The sequence below is a fragment of the Lissotriton vulgaris genome, chromosome 9 (genome assembly GCF_964263255.1).
Source record: "Lissotriton vulgaris chromosome 9, aLisVul1.2, whole genome shotgun sequence".
In the NCBI taxonomy this organism is placed as follows: Eukaryota; Metazoa; Chordata; class Amphibia; order Caudata; family Salamandridae; genus Lissotriton; species Lissotriton vulgaris.
In genome coordinates this window covers 1,163,657,416-1,163,681,603 of record NC_141697.1, presented here as the reverse complement: position 1 = coordinate 1,163,681,603, position 24,188 = coordinate 1,163,657,416, and the positions used below count along the sequence as shown (strand labels likewise).

Sequence of the window (24,188 nt, the reverse complement as noted above, 5' to 3'; positions counted from 1 at the left end):
GCCAGAGACGCTCTTCAGGGGATACTTACGGAGGCAGGACTAGTGGACAGTTGGAGGCACACACATCCAGCGGCTAAGGAAGGCACTCACTTCACAACATATGCACGCTCATGGGCAAGGATAGACTACTGCTTTGTCTCACGGGGCCTCGCTGGGGGGATAGTTCAAGTGAAACACCTGCCTCGCACGTACTCGGACCATTGCCCGGTACTGACCGTCCTCGAAGTGCCAGGGCATACTAGGGTAAGACCACCATGGCGGCTTTTCCCCTCGGCCTTACTGGACCCTGTCTTTAAACACGAACTCGGAGAAGAGATCGAGGCCTTCTTCCCTAGAAACAAGGGGTCTGTGGATAAGGTCGAAACCATTTGGGAAGCTTTTAAAGTCACTGTGAGGGGAGTCACGATCTCCAAAAGCTGTGGAATATTGAGAAGCATAGTGCGCACGTTAACTACACTAGAGGGGGAGCTTAGGGCACTGGAGGCGGAGATGGTAGGGAATCCCAGCCCTGACCTGGCGGCACGATTTAGAGCTAAACTGACGACCTATGAGGAGGAAGCAGCCAGGGAGGTAAAATTCCGGGGTAAATACTGGACAGCTAGGTGCTATTGCGAGGGGGACCGACCGGGGAAGGTACTGGCGGCACTCACGAGGCACCAGCGCTTTGCCTCCCATATCCTAGAAATCTCTGATAAGGAGGGGAGGATCCATCAGGACTCTAAGGGGATACAAGACACCTTCCTACAACACTACAAACGCCTATACTCCACACAGCAGGAAGGTGAAGTAGAGTTCGGTAATTACCTGGAAGACATAGCGCTTTGCTGGTTAAGTGATGGTAACAGGGAATTCTTAGGGTGCCCTTTCGAACTGGACGAGATTAGAGAAGCGATCATGTCCCTCAGTAATGGCAAAGCAGCAGGACTAGACGGCCTACCGGCCGAATTCTATAAATGTTACATCGATATCATGGCGCCGGTACTGAAAGAGGTCTTCGAGGACTCGCTGGAAGTGGGGATACTGCCGGGAACCATGAGGGAGGTGGCGATCACCTCGCTGTTGAAGCCGGGAAAGGACCCAACGGATACTGATGCCTATAGACCCCTGTCGTTGCTGAACTGTGACGCGAAGATTCTTGCGAAAGTGTTGGCAACTAGACTGTCCCTACTTATGACTACTCTTGTACTGCCGGACCAATCTGGCTTTGTCCCGGGGAGAGCCACATCTCACAATCTGCGCACGTTATTTTCTCTAATTCCTTCCATTGCACCCGAATTGCCGGTTGCTGCTGTGTTTCTGGACGCCACCAAGGCGTTCGACTCAGTGGAGTGGGGTTATCTGCTGGCTATCTTGGGCAGAATGGGGTTCCCCCGGATATTTATTGCCTGGGTGACATTGCTATACACTTCCCCAGTCGCCAGGGTCGTCGTCAACGGGGTGCTTTCGGCACAGATGCCGATCACGAGAGGGACTAGGCAGGGGTGCCCCTTGTCGCCCTTACTATTCGCCCTGGCTATAGAACCGCTGGCCTGCAGAATACGACAGTTACACAAAGACAAGGCCTTTAACTGTCAGCTTCAGAAAGTAGAACCTGCAAGTCTGTCTGAATTATCACTGGTGCCAGAGGCTCCCTTTTACCCAGTTAAAAGGCGCTGCTCAAACGGTATTCACAGAAAGGCACTCAATTTCTAACAATACAAAGCTGTGAGCAAGCAATAAATGAAATCTGATGTCGTCAAAATACCAACATTACCCGAGACCGCCACATCACTTAACGCCCTACAGAGCGAGCCAAGAACCCACTCATGCGCACAGACTACAAAATCACGGGACAGGCAGGGAGGGGGGACGTTTGCTGTGGAAGGTTTTGATTGAAGATTACACCAGTCTGCCAGAAGCTGATGCGAGCTGTAAGTGACCTACATCCAGGCAGCAACGGCTTAATTAACACGGCCCATCAAGAAGTACGATTCCTCCATAGGAACAGGAAGCAGAGTCTGCTACAAGGCTCCACCAGTCGCACAGGCTGTGGTTTTATTAGTGAGCATGTCACAGAACTGGAAGGTGCTTCAACCAAGGTACTCTTCTCCAGACTGCAGCAGACGAAACACAGTGGCAGGTCACATGAAACAGATATCACTTTGCATACCGTGATCATGAATTGACAAAGTATGGAGTCTGAACTAGCTTTTGACACCCAAACAATTTACATCAGCGGACATCAGAAGAGACACCTACAGCTGAGAACAACTAATCACCAGTGCTTTCAAGTCTTTCATGATCACTAAATCATGCCCTCACTTATCACAAGCACTTAGAAGTTCACTTCCGCACGCTAGAAAGAATATTTGTTCATATGACGGGAGTGCACTTGAAAGGTGACCGCCAGAGTCAATCTACTCACTAAGAAAATAAGCTGCAGTCCAAAGCGAACAAAAGTGTGGACAGTAGCATTGATGAGGCATGGTCCGGATATATTAAAGAACTCCGAATCCAAGGCCAGTTTCTAACAAATGGACTGACTATTACAGTCAACAATACCTCCCAATTGAGAAAAGAAACCATTAGCACAGGAATTTGCTCCAGCTCAGATAACTTTCAACCCTCTACCTCGAGATCCCCTTGAATACTCAGGACAAATGTCAGCCCTTGAATGCCTCTAGAGATACTTCGAGAAGGTGAAGCAGACTACAAGTTCCTGCCCTGTCCCCCAAAACAATCACCTCACCTGTCCATTGGTCTCACATGAAACTCCACTCTATACGGATGGATCAATGCATTAGCCTCACCAAAGACTCTGCCGGAGCCACTCTGCATCACAGACAAGCCAACAGACTTCAATTCTCTGCAGACACTCCCCTAAACAGATACTTTCTACCCATCCTGATTTAGGACGCAGGTCACTACTATTTCAGCAATGGATCCTTCTGCAACCTGGACCATATCTTACAACTTGCGCAGACCGGTACCGAGGAGGTTTCACCTCAGGAACCACAGTCTCAATGTTGCCTTCCAACGCCACCAGAGACCTGGATAGCCACCAGACTCTCCGCACGCAACTGCTCCTTAGCCGAAAAAACAGCTCTAGGATCCCAGTCCACCGCTCCACAGAGGGGGTAGGCATAGTGTAGTGCTCCATTGTGTTCTCCTGTTAGGGTGCAGACTGCCAAATCCACCCCACTGGGAAACCAGGTAGGCCCACGGACTGTAGGCCACTAGGCTGATCAATCTTTTCACAAGATCATTGCAATCCCTGCTCCTGGTAATGCATAACAATGTCCCTTCCCCCGGAGACACCAAGTACTAGCGCCCCTCGCCCCCCCTTTCCCGGATTCTTCGGGAGTGCCTCACTGCTCGTTGGCAGGCTTGGGTTTGCGCGCAGCCACATGGATTGGGCTCTAGGCAACAGTGAGGCCTTCACATTGTTGTAGGGAACAGAGCGGAGGCAATCGGCTGAGGCCAGATTCTTGACTAATCATTCGTTGTGTAATTAGCAAGCACAGCATTAACGTGTATTCTTGCAACATTAGTGTTTCATAGCAAACAAGATCATGTTACAACTTCCTCCTAATAAAGAGCACAGTATCGGGACATAGCTACCCTCAACTCCCATTCCCCCATCAATGACAACCAGCCTACATTCCATAATCCCATACCCTCCAAATGCATATGCTGCCACTTACACCCCCTCTCCAGCCACATCACTTTATCTTTCCTATTCATCACTCAAATATGTAAAACCCCTTTACCTCCAGACTCATACTATCCTCAAATTAAAATTTAAACCAGTAGCACCATCTACATTGATTCTCATCCCCGTTGCACAGTTTCAATCAATTCAACTTTATTTTGGCTAAAAAAAGCCATGAAAGCACGAAAAAAATCTTCAATATAAAACAAATAGTTAGGTACATAATATGGTAAAATACATTTCATTAGCATTCTAAGGGTTATACAAAAAGACAGATTTTACATAATTAAAAGACTGTTGGTTAGTGGGAGCACTACAGTGAAGGAGATTATATTTTGATCTAATCTTATGTTTATTATTATTTCTGTTATTGGACAGATATAAAAAAAATCGAAAAAATAGACTTCACTAAATCTTGAATGAAAATATAACCCTTTCACTGAAATTCTCATTAACTAAATATAGGACAAAAATTTGCGGCGATTTATGTGATGACTAGCCCTTGATGTCTCAAACAAGGACCACAAGCGGTCGCACATCTTGGGGATGGAGGAAAAGAAAAACCTCCATCTGAAAAGTCCGTGGATCAGCCCTGTGAGCGGGATAAACCATATTTAAATGTATTTTCGCTCCAGTACACGTAAACTAGACTACTGCAACAGAATTCCAAAGATATGCTTTTCTTTCCTTCGCATTGAACTTTATGGGAATGTGAACTGTTACCATGCATTCCCTTACAACGCAGTAATCACAATGCCATCACCTCTACAACACGCTTTACATTGTGACACTTTTACATCACTAGTTAGCTGGTAAGAAATATTTTAACACCAACTACAATGTAAAATACATATACACGTGCATACTGTATTAAATACTTAAAATGCAGGGCTTATGCAGGACATTTACAATATAGCTATTACCAAACTTGCCATTTTCTGACACTAACAGAATTTGATCCTGCAGTTTAGTCTTAATTTATTAAATACGGGAATAGAGGGTTCTAAGGGTTAAGGGATGGACATGGGTACAGCTAATAAGGTGTTATTTGCATTCAGGGAGGAGTATCGCTTACAGGAAAGTAAGTGGTTTTTATGACTCAGGAATGGGTAATAGTGGTTGTAAAGGTTTTGTCAGGGTTCAGAAACTGGAAAGGTTACGGGATAGTAAGGAATTTCTAGAGTTCTGGTAGTAATGAATTTCAGTGGTTCACTAAGCAGCAGCAAGGGTTTTTAGGGTTGGGCAAGGGTAGTAGGATAGGGGTTGAAATGTATACACATACATATATACGGACACAAACAAATTAAAAAAGGCTTTGTAGGTTCGCTCCTAAAAAAAATTATATGAATTTTTATATTTAAAAAAAGGAGGTTTCAAGTGTTGTAAAGGCATGCATGGTAGCAACTGATATTCGTAGATACACATGTACAATCTTTCCCGTTTTAATGGGGCTAAAACCCCATAACCCCCTTTTAATATAAAATATATTCTTGAAAGTATTTTACCCCGTACCTACCTTTAAAAACTACTTAAATCCTCTTAAAACCAAGTGACCTAAACCCTTTTCTTTACTACTGCTTAAAACTACTCCTAAACTCTGAAACAAATACAATCTTACTACCCCTTAACTAGGAACCCCTGAACCCTAAAAACTTTATACCCTATAAACTACGCATCACTAAGTCCTAAAAACTCATTACCCACTAAAACTACCCACTTATAACCCCTTAAAAGTGCCCATCCCTACACACAAAATCCTTACTACCACATTTTAAAGTGATATAAACCTAAAATAAATATGGTAAAACATAACTATGTATAGTTAAGTGTCTGTATATATTTAGATTGATATATCTACAGTTATGTCAATTAAGGCCACAACAAAAATTCTCCAAGTATTGCAAAACCATTGCAAGTACTAGCCTCTATTTCAACTACACGAGTGGAATTAACCTGTAAGGTAACTGCCATGTTGCAAAGGCTGCATATTACTTTGAAGCATGTGTGCTTTTCAGACTCTGTCCAAACTTAAAAGGCTGGTTGGCTTTCATTCAGAACAGTAGAGCCCAAAATATGCAACAACCAGGCCCCCAACCCTTGCTTCCTCCTCTTCCAACTTTACCTTTCTTAAACAGGACCCACAATCCTGGGCGCTTCTTTGTAACGTATTTATTAATAAAAGTAGTACGAGTGGTGTGGCTGTTGATTTTATCTTTCACTCTGTTTTGTTTGTCCAAGGAGTCACGCTCTCAATCTCCTTGACTTGCACCTTCACTCTTTTCCTTTTTCTCACTTATTCACCAAAATTCTGGAATAGGATTGGCCGCCTATGATGAGAAAGGGGCCAAGTCTCTGGTAAATATCTGACCAGATTGCCCCGAGGGTGTTCGCCCGTGAGGTGCCTTCCTCTCCGCCACACATTTTTTCACTTATTATTTGGGTACATGTGTGGTTCTGTGTATGGTCCTAAACAGGGCTGACATTTTTTTGGTTGCGCCGAGTTGAAGATTTATGAACCCCCCCACAATTAGCGAAAATGAAAGACTAGAATGTCTGTTTCAGGACGGTAAGGCATTAGAGACAACACCTTAATGTAGAAATAATACCGGGTGTTTTTCCCAAATTCTACTTCCTGAGAATTTAGTTGGATCAAAAGTCGCATGCCTGTTAGACAATTTCCTACACCAGTCCTGTTTTTTTTGGGATTTTGTTGGATTGCACTCAGGATACTACAACCCTGCCCCTTTTGGCATACAAGAGTAACTTTTGGGGGTTATCGGGAGGTACAGCCAGGAAGGTAGTGACATACAACTGCAGTAAAGAGTGAAGGATCCAAGACATCTTAAATGAGGTGCAACCATTAGATATTCACCATGTGGGTGATAATCATAGATAGATGGTGCTTCCAGCTGAGGTCTCAACCAGAAACAGTAGCTGCCAACAATCACCTGATGGCATTCATGCTTACCTCTGAACTTCTTGGGTGGGTTGTTTAGGTCCCCCGCCTCCGGTTGCACCACACACCTGTCATCCACCAGGCTGCAGAGCAAACAGAACAGTTTCATTAAGCAACAGCAAAGACTACCATAATAAAAAAAGCATTAAGCAGACACAGGATATCTAAAAACTAACAAAACAGTGCATTTACAGGCTAGACAAAAATGCCTGGGCTAAGTAACATGCCAAAAGCATGAACAACATTTATAGTTAGGATTTCTCACATAATCCCCAATATAATTTGAGTGCTGCAAGCATAGGGAAGAATTAAACCTCTGCTTCAAAGTCATGGATATCACCAGTTCAACCTGCAGCTCTAAACTGATCTTAAATAGCCCAAGGACATTGGTGAAGAAAACATTTCTAGTCTCTTGTAACATTTTTTTGGATACTTTTGATACTTGTGAAATCCAAAACATACATAAGTGAACCATCAGTCAACTACTTGTGGAAGACTCAATTTCACGTACTAGCAAGCTGCTCTTGCAAAAGTGCTTGCTGTGACTAAAACCTGTAATTTTAAATTGTTTGTGCTTACAAAATTGAGTACGCAGGTGCAAGACTAAACCAGAATGTGGCCTTGGTGAGGGCTAGACCATTTGCACAATGAAATGTTGATCACTTCGACTGAGGGCCTTAAACGGAGATCAGTAACTACAAGTTGTATAGCTCGTGCCAAAGTGCTCAATAGTTAAAATCAGTTTTGCTTCTTTGAAGTTGAAGTCAGTGAGCTGAATGCACCAGATGTAGCATGTACAATGTATTTCACTGTATGGTCTCATGTATCATAAGTCAGAACTCTTTGGCAGTTTGGCCAACTGTGTTCTAGCTCCAGCCTTGGGCAAACATAGCTCTGTTATACCACAATAGCATTGACTGTTCTTTTTCAGAAAAATCTGCATTCACAAATGGTGCCGTGACTTGGATGTACTAATTGGAGAGCCAGACAGACTTTGTGCCACGGTCGAGTGGCCTGGTAATTCCATTTGTGTCAGAAGCACACCTACTAGATTGGACTTAATGCCCAGCAGCTCAGACAAAGGAGCTGAGGGTCACCGGAAACAGTGATCCAATCAGCTACATCCAAAGAATGAGGCTTGGATTCCTCTACAGTCTTGCACAGGCATTGTGGTCCAGGTAAGACAAGTCGCAATAAGTAAGTGCTGTGTTCAGAGTAAGTCTCTGGGAAGGCTGACTCCTTTAGAGGAGTAACCTGGGATTCACAATGATGCCGGCAAGAGGGACTTGGTAGACTGGAAACTGCAGTATAAAATACTAATTCTGAACTGTGATCACATTTCAATATTGGAACAAAAGTGAGTAAGATATTTAGTTGTACATCCAGATATTGTAGGAAGATCAGTCTCAGCCAATGCCTTCAAAAGGCTAACCAGCATGGCAGGTCATGAAAAGGAAGTGTTATGTCCCACAACTGTATTTGTAGGACTAGTCCCTTCTAGCAGTCAAATATCCAACATGACAGTTTCCAATTGAAGGGACAATTGAGAGACGTGATTACTTAGAAGAATGTATGAAAGCAAGTGAGAATAAAGGAAATGCACAGGTTGTTGAGGTGGGATGTGATGCATCTATGGAAGGATTATGTCAGGAGCAGGAATTGGGAGGAACAATGAGGAAATAGGGCCACAGTGGAGATGTATGATCAGGAAAAATGAAAAGAGGAGGAGGAGTGTTGGAAAATGCTTTACTAAGAAACAGAAGATGCCCTTCTGCTCCACCTGAGCATGAAGATCCTTTGATCGAACAAACCTTGCACCACTCTATTAAATCACCCCCATAAGTCCCACTACTTCTCTGGAGCAGAGTTAACACAATAAGTCAACAGAAAGGGAGTCGGACACAGAGTCCAAAGATCAGGAGGAAGCTGAAGAATTAGCTAAATTAGAAAGTGAAGTCCAAGAACTACAGGTAAGAGGAGGAGCTTAGCGAGCATCCAAGATGGTCGCGTGAGCGCAGGGCTCCCCGGACCCTCGCCACTCCACAATTTATCCTGGAGATGTCCTGATTTCTTGGACTGCTCTTCGAAGATGAACCTCGACTGAGTCCATAACTCTTCTCAGAATTGAAATCTGACTTGGGTAACCGAAATTACGGCACTTTGAACTTTCAAGGCCCACCTGGAGTCTGTGCTAGGGCCTTGTCTACTTGCGGATCCGGGACGGAGTTGAACAACAACGGCAGTGGGGCCTCCTTGGTGGCCGCATCTCTTTCGGTTTCCGGATCCCCGCATGGTCTGATTGAGAGACCGTTTCGCCTGGCTGGGGACCAATCCAGCCCCCACTTAGTGTCTGAACTGCCTCCTCATTTCATCTCTTTTGGATCACATTGTGACTTTTTCTTTGTCATACGAGCCAGCCACCAACCCTCGCCACCCGAAAACACCACCAACTGATCCGCACCGCCAAGAAAACGGCTTTCAAGAACCGACTGGACAACAACGCACACAACTGCAAGGAACTCTTTAACATCGTGAAAGAGCTCTCCAACCCCAACGCCGGAAGCAACGACATCACCCCATCGCAAGACCTCTGCAACTCCCTCGCCTCTTACTTCCACAACAAGATCGCGGACATACACAACAGCTTCAGCACCCATCTAACCCACGCCACGACCACAGCAACGCCGCCCACCACCACCCTCCGAGCCTGGACCCCGATCAGCACCGAAGACACCGTCCGCACGATGAACTCTGTCCACTCCGGATCTCCGACCGACCCCTGCCCTCACCACGTCTTCAACAAAGCCGACGCTGTCATCGCACCCCACCTGCGGGACATTATCAACACCTTTCAACACCGCCACCTTCCCCGAGAGCTGGAAGCACGCCGAACTCAGCGCTCTACTCAAGAAACCTACGGCAGACCCCACCGAACTCAAGAATTACCGCCCCATCTCACTACTCCCGTTTCCAGCCAAAGTCATCGAGAAGACCGTCAACAAACAGCTGGCCGCCTTCGAGACGAATGGATCCCTCGACCCCTCGCAGTCCGGCTTCCGTGCCAACCACAGCACCGAGACCGCCCTCATAGCCGCCACCGACGACATCCGAGCCCTGATGGACAACAGAGAAACAGCGGCCCTCATCCTCCTAGACCTCTCCGCGGCTTTCGACACGGTCTGCCACCGCACCCTAGTGCAGCGCCTCAGCAACGTCGGAATCCAGGAGAAGGCACTGGAATGGATCGTCTCCTTCCTCGACGGAAGAACACAGAGAGTACGCCTACCACCGTACAAGTCAGAGGCCACCGAAGTCATCTGCGGCGCCCCTCAAGGATCCTCGCTGAGCCCTACCCTCTTCAACGTCTACATGAGCCCCCTCGCGGCCATCGCATGCCAACACAACCTCAACATAACCTCCTACGCCGACGACACCCAGCTGATCCTCTCCCTGACCAACGACCCCACCGCCGCCAGAGCCAACCTGCACGAAGGGATGAAAGAGGTAGCCGAGTGGATGACGACGAGCCGCCTGAAACTGAACTCAGACAAGACGGAGGTCCTCATCCTGGGCTCCTCGCCCTCCGCCTGGGACGACTCCTGGTGGCCCCCCGCCCTGGGCACCGCACCCAAACCGACGAACCACGCACGCAACCTGGGCTTCATCCTGGACTCCTCCCTCTCCATGACCAGGCAAGTCAACGCCGTCTCCTCGTCGTGCTTCAACATCCTGCGCATGCTTCGGAAGATCTTCTGGTGGATCCCCACGGAGACCAGGAAGACCGTCACCCAGGCCCTCGTCACCAGCCGACTGGACTACGGCAACACACTCTACGCCGGAACCACCGCCAAGCTCCAGAAGAGACTCCAGCGGATCCAGAACGCCTCAGCCAGACTCATCCTCGACATCCCACGGAACAGCCACATCTCCGGACACCTGAGAGACCTGCACTGGCTCCCAGTCAACAAAAGAATCACCTTCCGGCTCCTCACCCACGCACACAAAGCCCTACACGATCAAGGCCCGAGCTACCTCAACAACCGAATCAACTTCTACGCTCCCAAACGCCACCTCCGATCTGCCAGCCACGCCCTCGCCGCCGTTCCACGCATCCGTAGAGCCACAACAGGAGGAAGGTCCTTCTCCTACCTGGCCGCCAAGACCTGGAACTCCCTCCCGGCCGACCTGCGCCTGACCCAAGACCACCTCTCCTTCAGGAAGAAGCTCAAGACCTGGCTGTTCGAGCAGTAGCGGCACCCCCCTCCCCCTAAGCGCCTTGAGACCCTACGGGTAGGTAGTGCGCTCTATAAATGTCATTGATTGATTGAGCCCTTGTGGATTTGTGTTGGCACCCTGATTGCCGGCAGCCATTTTCACCAGGTCTCGTGGGCCCCTCCGGGGAGCAGTCTCCAGTATGGCGGGCAGGGGTGACGCCGAGAGGCGAAAGACTAAGACGTCTCTTCGTGGTGGACCGGTCCAGACAAATGTTATGGACCGGTATACTCTAGCCAAAGGCTCCCACGGGCTTTCCAGTCGTACCCCGGAGGACGTCAGAGACGACCCTTCTTTTCCTGTTGAGCTGTCCCTGCAGGACATTATGGGCGCCATCACCAGCATGAGGGAAACCATCGGCCAGCAATATGAGGCCTGGGCTAATAAAATCGACACGGTGGCCGTAGATGTCACTCTGTCAGGGCCGACCTATCTAAAACAAACGAAAAAGTAAAATCACCGGATCTGAAGACCTCTAGCCTCGCGGCCGATGTGGTGGAACTCCAAACCGAACTTGCAAATTTGAAATCGGTGAATGACCAAATGTCCCATCAGCTGGAGGATTATGAAAACAGGGCAAGACGCAATAACATCCGCGTCATTGGCGTCCCGGAAAACCCCGAGACTCACTCGGTGGACCTCCTGGTCGAAGATCTGATTCTCACCCATCTTGCCCCTTCCAGCCTGAGTAAATTCTTCGCTGTGGAGCGTGCACATCGTGTCCCGGGCGGTCAACCCAAGCCGGGCGCCCCTCCGAGGCCTATCATTGCGAGACTTTTCCATTTTAGAGATCGTGATGCGATTTTGCAGGCATCGAGAGTGCATGGCCTGGTGAAATTTGAAAACTCCTCGGTTAACTTTTTCCCGGACTTCACCCAACTTGTGCAAAGACAAAGGATGGGTTTTCTCGGGGTTAAGCGACGTCTCTGGGACCTAGGCCTGAAGTACGCCATACTTTTCTCTACCAGGCTTCGAGTGGAATATGAGGAACGGACCTTCTTTTTCGATCGACCGGACAGTGTGAGTGACTGGTTTGATTCCCTGCCGGGCCGAGGCGATCGGACGGAGCACCCTGGCGGTGGTGAGCCTACGCAACAGTGACTTTCCGGTCCCTGATTTCTGAACATTGGACTTTGCTCAGCTGGGTGCTATTTCTCTTGTGTATGTTGCCCTGTAGTAGTCCACTTTTGGGTGGCGGGTGGGGACGGGCCTCTTTCCTCCTCTGGGGTCTTTTTGTAGAATGGGATTGTTAGGGCGACAGGCACACTGCATTTTGGGGTGGCTTTTTAGTCTTCTGCAGGGGTGCAGGGAGGGGGGGGGGGTGTTTGTGTTTTCCTTTCTCAAGGCGACATACTGGTTCTTTCTCTGCTTCTGATGTCCTACTCTTCGTGGGGAGCCCCATGCAGCATGTTTGGGAATGGGGGGTAGTGGGCTGAAGCTCATATCTTGGAACGTCAATGGTTTGGGTGATCATATAAAACGGGGTGTTGTACTGCAATATTTACGGCGTTTGTCCCCTGATGTGGTACTTCTGCAGGAGACGCACCTAGTTGGCAATGTGTGCCATGCTATGAATAGGAGGGGTTAAAGATTGGTCGCACACTCCGGATTCACCACTGGTTCTAGAGGGGTTGGTATTCTGGTCCAGTCTTCCCTCCCTTTAGAGATTGATAATGCCACTCTGGATGACAGAGGGCGTTACGCCGCCCTCACCGGTAGGTGGGAGGGCAAGACTCTCTCCTTGGTCACTGTTTATGTACCCCCAGGCCTTCAGACCTCTTTCTCAGATGTTGGTCGGATGATGCTGGGGCTCCCTGATGGTCTTCTCCTTATGGGTGGGGACTTCAATTCGGTACTTTCCGGCGATTTGGATCGTCACCCCCCCAGGGACCTTCCCGCGTCTCAATCATGGCTTGGTGGGTTCCTGGACACTTTTGGTCTGGTGGACTGCTGGAGGTTAATGCACCCGACGCTACGTCACTACACCTTTCACTCCGGTGCTCATGGCAGTCTCTCCAGGCTAGATTACTTCCTTATGCCCGCTGTCCAGTCCTCCTACATAGGGGAAGTTAGCCATTTGGCCCGGGGTATTTCGGATCATTCTCCTGTGTTGCTTCTTTTTGATATGGGTCTGCACTCTGCGGGGCGGGTCGCCCCTATCAATCCCTGGCACTTGCATAACCCCAAGACTCGCACCAGCCTCATGAAGTCGCTGGACCACTACTTCCTGGAGAATGAGGGGTCGGTCTCGTCCTCAGTGTCCCTGTGGGAAGCCTTTAAGGCTGTTATTCGCGGACACGCCCTATCTTTAATAGCAGAGACTAAGAAAGCTAGGAATGGGGAGGTCGAGAGTCTGGAGGCTGAAATACTGGATTTAGAGGATGACCTGGACACGGGTGTCAACCGGGATAAACTCCACGCCCTTAGCTTGAAACGGTTCGATTATAAATCCCTTGTGACGGAGGCCGCCAAAACGATGTACAGAGAACAGCAAGGTAGATTGTATGATGTTGGGGATAAGGCTGGTAAACTGATTGCCTGGCTCGATAAGGAGAGAGCGAATTGTTTTGTCCCTGTGATTCAGAATTCTGACGGTGTGGATGTGATTGACCCTGGTGAGATTGTGGAATGTTTTGCTGATTTTCGTGTGGTCTACTCCCCGGTGTCTGACAGACGAGGATGACTCTCGCTTTTTGTTGAGACATCGCGCTGCCCTGCCTGTCTGAAGAGGATCGGGAGAGTATGGAGGCATCGTTGTCGGTTGACGAGATTGCGACTGCCATCCGTTCCCTCCTTTCCGGCAAAGCCGTGGGGCCCAATGGCTTGCCCATTGAATTATACAAATTACGCCCGGACAAGGTCGCACCATATCTTCGTGATATGTTTACGGAGTCACATGATCTTGGCTCCCTCCCTAGTGACCAGCGCCTGGCTACTATAGTGGTAATTCCCAAAGAGGGCAAACCGCCTGACCGCTGTGCCTCATACAGGCCTATCTCCTTACTGAATGCTGAGCCTAAGATTCTCGCTAAGGTCCTTGCTAACCGCCTCCTCACTGTTATTTGTGACCTGATCCATCCGGATCAATCTGGTTTCATTCCGCACCGGAACACCGCTTTAAATTTGCGCCGCCTTCATGGCGTCCTCGCCAGGGCGGAGCTTCTGTCTGAACCGGCCATCTTGGCTTCATTGGACGCCACAATGGCCTTTGACACAATAGAGTGGCCGTACCTTTAGGCCACTCTTGAAAAGTTAGGCTTCGGTGCGGGATTTATCAGTTGGGTGAGGCTTTTATATACAGACCCGCTGGCTCAGGTGGTTGTCAATGGTAGGGTCTCCCAGTCCTTCGTACTTGGGAGGGGTACTAGGCAGGGGTGTCACCTGTCCCCCTGCTCTTTGCTCTTGCCCTGGAGCCGCTCGCGGCCTGGCTCCGATGGGAACCCTCGATAAAGGGCATTCAGTGGACCCCTGACTGAAGACCGGGTTTCGTTGTACACCAACTATATTCTTCTGTATCTCAGTTCCCCTCGCAAGTCCCTCAATGTCCTCTTTGACGTCCTAACTTCTTTTGGCAAAAACTCCGGTTTGATTATTAATTGGTCTAAATCGTGTGCTTATGTCATCTCTGGTGGCCTTCCTCCCTTGCCGACAAAGTTCTCCATTCAAATTTCTCACTCTGGCTTCAAGTATTTGGGGGTTTACATATCATTGGACTCGGCTGCCCGCTACGAGCATAATCTCCTTCCTCCTCTCCGACGCTTGACGTCGCTCGTTGGCGTAGACTACCGCTGTCCCCTCTTGGTCGAGCAGCGCTGTTTAAAATGATGTTCCTACCCCGATTTCTCTACACACTTCAGAACTCCTTTGATATTATTCCGGCGAGCTACTTTCGGGAGGTGGAGGGTTTACAGAGGAGACTTGTTTAAGACGGTCGAGCACGCATCGCTCTCTCAAAACGAACTCTCCCCTGGTATGACGGGGGCATCGCACTCCCAGACATCAGGAGGTATTATTGGGCCTCCCAGTTGTCCGCCATTAACCCTGCTACATATGCACCCGGTCTGAATCCAGCGTTTGCGATGGATAAATACCTGTTGCCTGGTGGAGACTTCAACAGCACTCTACTCTCGGACGGCGGGGAGGAACCTAACGGGACCCACCAAGATTGCAGTGCGTATATGGAAGGATGCCAATGTGGCCATGGGGTGGAATGATCGACTGACGCAAGCGACCCCTTCGTTTGCTTCGGAACGATTGGGATGCTTCTGGACAACGAAAGGTTCAAGAACTGGGACATGATTGGCATTAGTAGAGTGGGTGATCTTTGGGTGAAAGGTGCGGTCAAACCATTCGCGGAGCTTCAGAGTGAGTGAGTTGAGTGAGCGGGAGTTCTTCAGATATGCACAGGTGCATCACGCTTTACTGTTGGTCTTCACGGCCGGTACCACGGTCCCTGAATCTTCCCCGCTTGAGGACCGTGTACTCGATGGTCATCTGCCCGACAGTACAATTTCCCTGATTTATAAAAAGCTAAACAATCGGGCAGATCTCCTTGTGCATCTTAGGGAGGCGTGGACTGGAGAAGGGTTGGAATTGGATAACGAGGACTGGCAGTCTGCACTATCCTCCCCGAAAGAGGTCGCCATTCCGGCCGTCTCCGCCTCGTCCAGCTTAAAATTCTTCACTGTGTGTATGTGACGGGTCCTCGTTTGGTTGCTATGGGTTTTTCTTCAGGCGGATTGTGTAGGCGCGGTTGTGGAATGAGTGCCACTTTCCTTCATATCCTTTGGGAGTGCCGTGATGTCGCTGCGTATTGGCACCGCGTGCATGCTGTAATGGAGTGTGTCACTGGGGTCGCTCTGTTGCCTGAGGCTCGAAGATGTTTGCTGAATGTGTGGGAGCCAAATGACTACAATGTCGCCCAGGCCCGGTGGGCGGCACTTGGGAACAGGATTTCCAAAAGGGATTTTGCGCAGCTCTGGGGTTCCCAACGGCCTCCCACCGTGTCGGTATGGAAGGAGAACATGGATTGGTGCATGTTCAGGGAGAAGACGGTATATTTGGCTAGGGGCGAGCCTAGGGCGTGGAGTAAAATTTGGGGCCAGTTGAAAGCATACCGAGGGAAAATCTGTATGCCCCCCTTCGCAGACATCCCGGTCATTTCCTTGTCCCCTTGACCTCTGAGGTTCCTTGATCACTATTCCTTACCAGATTGTCCTGACCTCCCCACTGCCTCCCCCCACTGGTCATCTCTATCGTCCTCCTGATTCTCTATCCTGGTATGGTAGGTCTCCACCGTCTGAGCTCGACATCTTCTACAATGTTTCTCGCCTTGAGTTTTTTGTTCCTTCGTTCCTTTACAAAAACTTAAAAACACTTTGTATCCTGCATACCTCCTGTGTTGCCGAACGTGTATCCTGTACCTCTGCTGGACCTATTGGGGTCAACCGCTGCTTTTTGACTCTACGTAATTAATCTACAAACACTAGAGGCCGGCCCCTGTGGTTGTAGGCCCATATCTGTAATGATTTTGTTTTGCACAATAGTTTTTCAAAAAAAAGAAAAACAAAATAACTACAGGTAAAGACACAAAGTAGAATGAAGTTGTAAACTCAAGAATACTTTATGTAACAGGATTCTGCACGAATATAAAGACCAATGGGTTAAACGGTTAGCTAACTGATGCAGTACAATTTCCCAACTACTTTAAAGAAACAATGCGAAACCAGGCAAAAAATTGTAAACCAGAAACTGGAGAGAAGGTCTGTTTATTTTGCCAGGTTATAGAAGGTGTTTGCTTCAGGCAGAGTGCTTGATCCTGCTGATGAGATCCCAGCAAGCGTAGAGTTCACACTTTGTTATCAATTTATAGAAGCCAATAAAGAAGGCGATCTGCCAGTACAATCAGACACGGTCGCAAAAAAGTTTAGCAGAAGTATTAAATCTAGCGAAATATTAGGACATGCATGTCAAGTATGAGGAGGTGAAGAAAAAGTAACACAAAATTCAAAACAAAAGTGCTCATGCAGCAGGCTTTCCCCCAGAATAGAGGAAGGGGTGGCTGAATAAGAGGATATGGAGCCCAAGGAGGACAACAGATTGTAGTGAGCCACACCTCAGGGACTGGGTGCTCAGCACAATACCAACCAGTATTATCAGACAGGGCCATAGCCTTCATATCCATGTTACAAGTGCGGAGGCAAGTACAGACCATTGGGCATGCGATTGCCTAAAGCCTCCCAGACAGAGGGAGGGGAAATAATAGAGGGGAGGAACACAAAGCCGACAAGCATAGCAAGCAGCTGATGAGCAGAGTCAGAACTATTTTGGCAATAGTTACAAAACTTTGGGGGGCAGAAAATCCACTGGACCTGGGTGAATTACAATAAAGAAGGGGAGTGGTCACAGTGAAAAATGATTACATGAGATTCAACATCACCTTTGAAAATAATCCAAATATTTCTTCATGTTAAACACATTTATTCATGTTGAACATGTAATGTTCACTAACAGCACAATTGTATTAAGAGATGCTCCAGCAAGGAAGGAGGGAAAGTGCAGGAATGGGCAAGAGGGAATGTTGGAGAGAAAGGAAGGACAGTGTGCAATAAGGCATAGCAAACCGATGATGCAAGCAGACTAAGATCAAAAAGCTTTTGATGTGAGCTACATACAGCACGACTACCCATAGGGCTGCCTGAGAGGATTAGTACAGCGGACTGCTGTCCCAATGGACAATGTGGGTCCATACGTACTAGGGAAGGTAAAGGGTACACTGTAAAAGTTTCTCCTCAATACAGGGGCCACCAACAAAAAAAAAAAACAATCCCACAGGTTTCACTCTCGGGAAAGAATAAACTATCTGTGGGATTCACATCTTCCTATCTAACCCCATGTCAGCCCCCTTAAAATATACCATAGAGCCCATCACTGATAAGCATTCTTTTTGTATGACTGATTATTGTGCATATAACCTACTAGGTTTGGATTTAAGAAATTATGGGTAACAAAATGTTATCTGGATGGATTAGAGGTGTGAATAGATGGAGGATTGCAGCTGTGGATTACATGGGCATGGTTCGATCAGGAATTCAAGGGTATTAGTGGCACTACTACAAGCAGTTGATGACAGTTTGGGCAAAACTTAAGAATGATGTGGGGAAAATGCATATCGACCCTGTGAGGATTAATGTCAAAATGTGTAGTTGCCAAGAATACCCCAGTATAAGATTTCACCAGAACGATTGCAAGGTCAACAAGACTTAGTAAGTGATTTGTTAAAGGATGGCATAGTCAAGGAAATAACTGGTAGCCTCTGCAATAGCCTATACTCCCAGTTCTTAAGAAGCAGGGGGATAAAAGTGAGCCTGCCTCTTGGAGGTTAACTGCTGATCTGCACAAAATTAATAAGATTGTGGTACCACAGTTTCCTGTGGTGCCCAACATTGTGATCATATGGTCTACATTGCCTCTGGATAAGGGTTTCTTTTCAGTGATTGATTTGAAGAATGCACTCCGTTCTATTCCTGGGCATGAAGACATCATTTATCTGTCCTCATTCTCCGTAGCTGGACGTTCTTTTTGTTTCACACAAGTTTCTCAGGATTATACACAAAGCCGGTCTTTTCACAACCAGGCCCTTAAAAGAGCCATTGTTTAGCTCTCGCCAAATTGTGTTGATTTAGTACACAGATGATTTACTATTAGCCTGCGATTCTGAGTAACAATGTGCCACAGATACTGTTAACTTATTAAACTTTCTAGCTGCACATAAGCACAAAGTATTGTCAGATAAAATACAATTTGTTCAACGAGAGGTTCCCTACTTAGTATACCTCTTGTTGAAAGGGCGGAGACAATCTGATACAGAGCACATTATAACAGTCCTACAGATACCACCATCAAAGTCTACAAGCGCTGCGTGCATTTTGGGGCATGGCATGCTATTATCGCCATTGGATTCCAAATTACTCTATATTGGCTCTTACCCAACAAGGACATGCCTGAACCTTTGCGATGGAACTCAGATCATGAAAAAGACTCTGGCATTAGTCAAGCTCTCAGCGAAGCTCCAGCTTTGGGTCAACCGGACTGTAAAATAGATTGTCCTCTTTGTTCATTAATCTGACATGTGCTCTTGCGGTTATCACCCAGCAGCAGGATGACCATAAAAGACCATGATCATATTTCTCCCCCACAATTGATGTAGTAGCTAAAGCACCGTCATCTTGTGTGAGAACCATAGCCATAGCAGTCTTGTCCCTCCAGCAGGCAGAATCACTAATAATGGGATACACAGTGCACCTCTATGTACCACATTCAGTTGACCCGATCTTGAACGAAACATGAACACCTGACACACACGCCTGACACTATGAAGAGTTTATTCAGCTCACATGTACAAAATACACAGATGCAATGTTTTGAAGCCTGCAACATTACTACCTCACGAGGGGTTGGCACAAAGCTGCTAGATGGTTCATGATCATTTCTTTAGAACAGACAAAAAGCAGGATAAACATGCAGGACACACCTTTCAGGATGTCGAGGGGAATTCAGGGTTGATGGGTCATGCCTAAGAGCAAACTATTGCAAAAAACACAGTTGATGGACAGAATGTAGAACAATGTCATACATTCACCCCAGTACAAGGATCTGGGCCTAAATCCATCGTTTTTTTGCACTCCACAACACCCTGGGTTAGACACTGGCTATATGCAAATCAGCTCTGACCCTGTGCCTCATGGGAACAGTCCAGTCCGAACTACCAAGCCATGTCTTTCCCAGACCTGAATCAAGCATCCAATGACCGGTTTCTGGCTATCAGCCTGGATAGCTTGACTCCAGTGGTGTGGAGAGCATGGGACTCACGTCTGAGTATATCCCAACGATGGATTTAGGCCCAGATCCTTGTACTGGGGTGAATGTATGACATTGTTCTACATTCTGTCCATCAACTGTGTTTTTTGCAATTTTCACCCCGAGTGTGCTGGGGATGCTCAGACATGAGTCCCAGGCTCTCCACACCACTGGAGGCAAGCTATCCAGGCTGATGAAGGCTGATAGCCAGAAACCGGTCCTTGGATGCTTGATTCCGGTCTGGGAAAGACATGGCTTGGTAGTTCGGACTGGACTGTTCCCATGAGGCACAGGGTCAGAGCTGATTTGCATATAGCCAGTGTCTAACCCAGGGTGGTGTGGAGTGCAAAAAAACGATGGATGTAGGCCCAGATCCTTGTACTGGGGTGAATGTATGACATTGTTCTACATTCTGTCCATCAACTGTGTTTTTTGCAATTTTCACTAAGAGCAAACTATGGCACATCTACAGCATATGCAATTACCACACTACACAATGTTGGGGAACTTTTCAGAATAATGATACAATAGTTCAAGCAGCTGAAATAATTGCACTGACTAGAGCATGTGAAATAGCAACAGGGAAAGTAAGTTAAATTCACTAGCGCTCTCTAAAAAAAGTAGTAATAATAATAAAGTGCAATGCACACAAAAAAGTGACTGACAAAGAGGGCCAAGGAAACGCATTTGTGGATAAGACAGCCAAAGCAGCCAAACAGTGCCAGCCTTGTGTTTGTGACAAGCACTTACAGAACTGATAGGATATTGGAAGGAATATGTGAAATGCAAAAAGATGCTAGTGTGGAGGAACAAAGTGTGCTGGAAGGACAAAACAGGTACACAGTACATGCTGCCAGACAAGTATCTAGCCAATGAGAACAATGCACGGTCCGTACACATTGATAGGGGTGGCTTGGTGAACTGTACGACTGTTTTGGATCAACAAGAACATCAGGAAATATGCAACAGAAGTGAACCAGAGTTATATTGTACGTGATAGGCATAATGTGGGGAAGACAGCCCCAGTACCCAAGGGGTACTTTGTGTAGCAGACTGCTCGCTTTGAGGCCTTGCAACTGGACTATCTGGAAATGCCAGCCACAAACAAGCACATTCTAGTCTATGTCTGCATGTTCTCGAAATGGATCGAGGCATATCCAGTGAAAAAAAGTGATCATCAACTGCAAATTGCCTGGTGAAAGATTGGATACCAAGGTTTGGTACCACAAAACTAATTTGGACAGATAATGGGTCACACTGTGCAAGGTGATGCAACTAGTGTGCAAAACTCTAGGTGTGAGTCAAATGTTCCACTGCACCCATCACCCTGAATCAGCGGGTGATGTGGAAAGAAAAAAATGGTGTGCTCAAAAATAAAATTGAAAACGTGCAGAAACCAAATAAATTTGGATAGACGCTTTACAGATTGCACTTCATAGCATGAGACCACCCACCCCAGCAACAATAAAAATGCACCCCACAAGATTACTATAGTAACTGGCAGACCAATGACACCTGGGGGAGGATTGGGGAGCAGTTCGAGAACGAAATGACAACTGCTATGTCAAACTAACTTATGAGACTTATTGCTTTGGCTTGCCTAAACACCCAGAGACTATTAACCACCAGGAGAAAGCTGCCTTGCCAGAGCCTTTGCAAGGTAGTGGGCACCACCTCTAGCCAAGTGACAGAGGTCCAATGGTCTTCACCCCCAGTGGAAAGGTCCAGTACAAGTCCTGCAGGCCATGCAGACTGCTGTTAAAAGCACCAACAAGAATTGGATCCAAGCGTCATACCTCAAGAAGGTGCCAAGGCAATCAGCAATACCATTGACCACGAGCACACCAGAGTGGTTTTATCAGCAACCACAGCCACTCAAAGACAGCGCCACCATACAATCTCAGTTCACCAAAGAAGAGACTGAAGGATTTAAATGACATCTTTGGCCTGGGTCCTGAAGGGGAAGAAAGGGACTGTCCCAGCCCAATCAGCATTGCAACTAGAGTATATTGTCACAAAGGACTAAAATGTACCTGTTCAATTGTTGCACCCAGTTTAAACAGTAGCAACTGAAGAAAACCCCAACGTACATTGGGTGAGATACTGGACACAGATAGGCCAACCATGCTGCAGGCCAACAGGTCACATTTAGATTTAGAGGAAGCACAAGGAGAGAAAGTGAAACTGCTTAAAGTCCATCTTGGTAGTCCAACCAACAGGGTGGTATCTGATACAGTGCCCCCAGACCACTAGCTGGTACGTAATGTGACCTCTGGCAGCCTTTGTGACGGTGAAGAAAAGGTATACCTTTGACCCATCAAGTGCACTTGTACATAGGCCTGGAACGGCTGCCATGTTGGCCGCCAAAAGAAGTTCATCAAGGTCAATGCAGAGAGATTCTACATCCCACTGGTTTGTGTTTTGGTAACAATTCGCTGTTATTGCCATTTATGCATATGAGGTATTTATTATGTAAAGGGCCCCGATAGCAATAGGTAGAGCGCTGAATTACACACCCACCATCCTAAAGTTTACTATGGGAAAGTTGCCATACAGATTATGAATGCTTATCATAGGAAAATTAATGTTTCAGACTGCTGGATATGTTTGTGGCTACCGGCTGCAGCAGAACAAGCATTTGCAATGCAACAGGTTTCGCATTAGTTAGAGTTGGAGAATTTGGCATTGTTTATATTTAGCTGGATATGTTTGCTGGTTTGTGTACTATGTGTGTTAGGGAATGGCAGGTTTGTATGTATCTGTGGAGTAAGTATGTGTATTATAGCATTCCATTGCCATGTTTACATTGCCAGTGAGGCTAACAGTAGACATATACACAGAGACAAACATACAGAGACACAAGCACCGATACACAAAGACAATCACACAAACGCACACAGAGACAGACACACGTATAGAGACGCACACACAGACACACATAGAAACAAAGATGCACACACAGGAAGAGACTTACTTCGAGCCAAATGCACACACAGAGACGCACACACAGATAGACACGCACACAGCGAAAAATACACGCAGATAGACACGCACACAGAGAGAGGTGTGCACCAAGAGACAGAAACACGCACAGAGATGCACACACAGATACAGAAACACGCACACAGCAAAAAACACACAGACAGATATGCACACAAGACAGACCTGCACACAAACAAAGACGCACACACCGACACGCGCACACACAGACACAGACAGACACACAAAGATACACAGACACACATTGATACAGACATAGTTTGGTAGCTAAATTGGCTAAGGCATTCGCTACAGGGGCTTGTGCTTAACCTTGCGTTTACAGTTGTTTTTAACTGTATCCCCACCCCTTACTGACCTTGCTCCCACAGGTGCGGATATGTTGCCCCTCTGTGTTTGAGGGTGTGTGAGGGTGAGAGGGTGTGAGGTTGAGGGTGAGTGAGGGAGGGTGAGAAGGTTGTGAGGGTGAGGTTTACAAATACCAGGCTTATGTAGAGGAAGGTGGCAACCGCAGGGTGGGATTGCTGAACGGTGAGGCGAGGGGGGCGGTCGTTCGCTTCAGGGGCTTGTTAGGGGTAAGGCTGCCGTTCGCTTTAGGGGCTTGTTAGGGGTAGTAAGCACTATGCATGCATTCTGTACAAGCATGAGGGAAGTGAGTAGAAGGTGACGGTGAGAAAAAGATTGAAGTGGGGGTTTGACAGTTGTGCAATTGGCAAGCTGACTGTGGGGGACTGGTGGGGTGGGAGAGAGACGATCAGAAGTGGAAAGTGAGGGGTCGAACTAGCAGAGTGATTAGAAAGAATGAGGGGGGCGGACAGGAGATGATGAGACCAAATGGGACTGGGAAGTGAAGATTGTGATTCTGGACAGATGTAAATAGGGTGAGGGTCAAGAGAATAGGACGTGCACAGACATGCCGATGGGGTGGGTGGCAGATAGGACCTAGAGCTAGAGAGTGATGGTGTATTGAACGTGTATAGCAGGCAAATGGGAGGACAGAGGCGTGAGGCCGAGGGGAGGCGAGAAGGGGGTGGAGCAGAAGGCGGGAACAGGTAGAGAGTCACTCAGGGAGAAGGCGAGTTAAGAGGATGGAACAATGGGGGCAGAGAGCCAGGGAGAGGGCGGAGAAGAAGAGAAAACTCCTGCTTGGATATCAGTAACGAGCGGGAGAGAGTGAGCTAAGGGGCGAAAGAAACGTCTGCAGGGGATGAGAGGAAAGGGTGAACGGGGAGGCAGAATCGGACGTGGGAAGAGAAGCAACAGAGAGCGGGGACATGGGTGGGACATCGAAAGCAGCAAAGAAGGCGGGTAGCATGCAAATGGTGGTGCACGATGTGCAGGGGGGAGGGAGTGGAAGCTTTTGAAGTCTGATGCAGAGGCACAGACAAATGGTGGTGTGCGATGTGCATGCAG

The 24,188-nt window shown here is 47.7% G+C and overlaps 1 protein-coding gene across 1 annotated transcript in view; it reads right to left on the bottom strand.

The window, feature by feature from the left end:
* Positions 1 to 24,188, bottom strand: part of ITPR1 (inositol 1,4,5-trisphosphate receptor type 1) — a 1,666,678-nt gene that overhangs the window by 1,467,554 nt on the left and 174,936 nt on the right. The window contains exon 3 of the mRNA XM_086939209.1: positions 6,660 to 6,730. Within this exon, the coding sequence (XP_086795335.1) occupies positions 6,660 to 6,730 (71 nt within the window). The remainder of the gene's footprint in view (positions 1 to 6,659; positions 6,731 to 24,188) is intronic.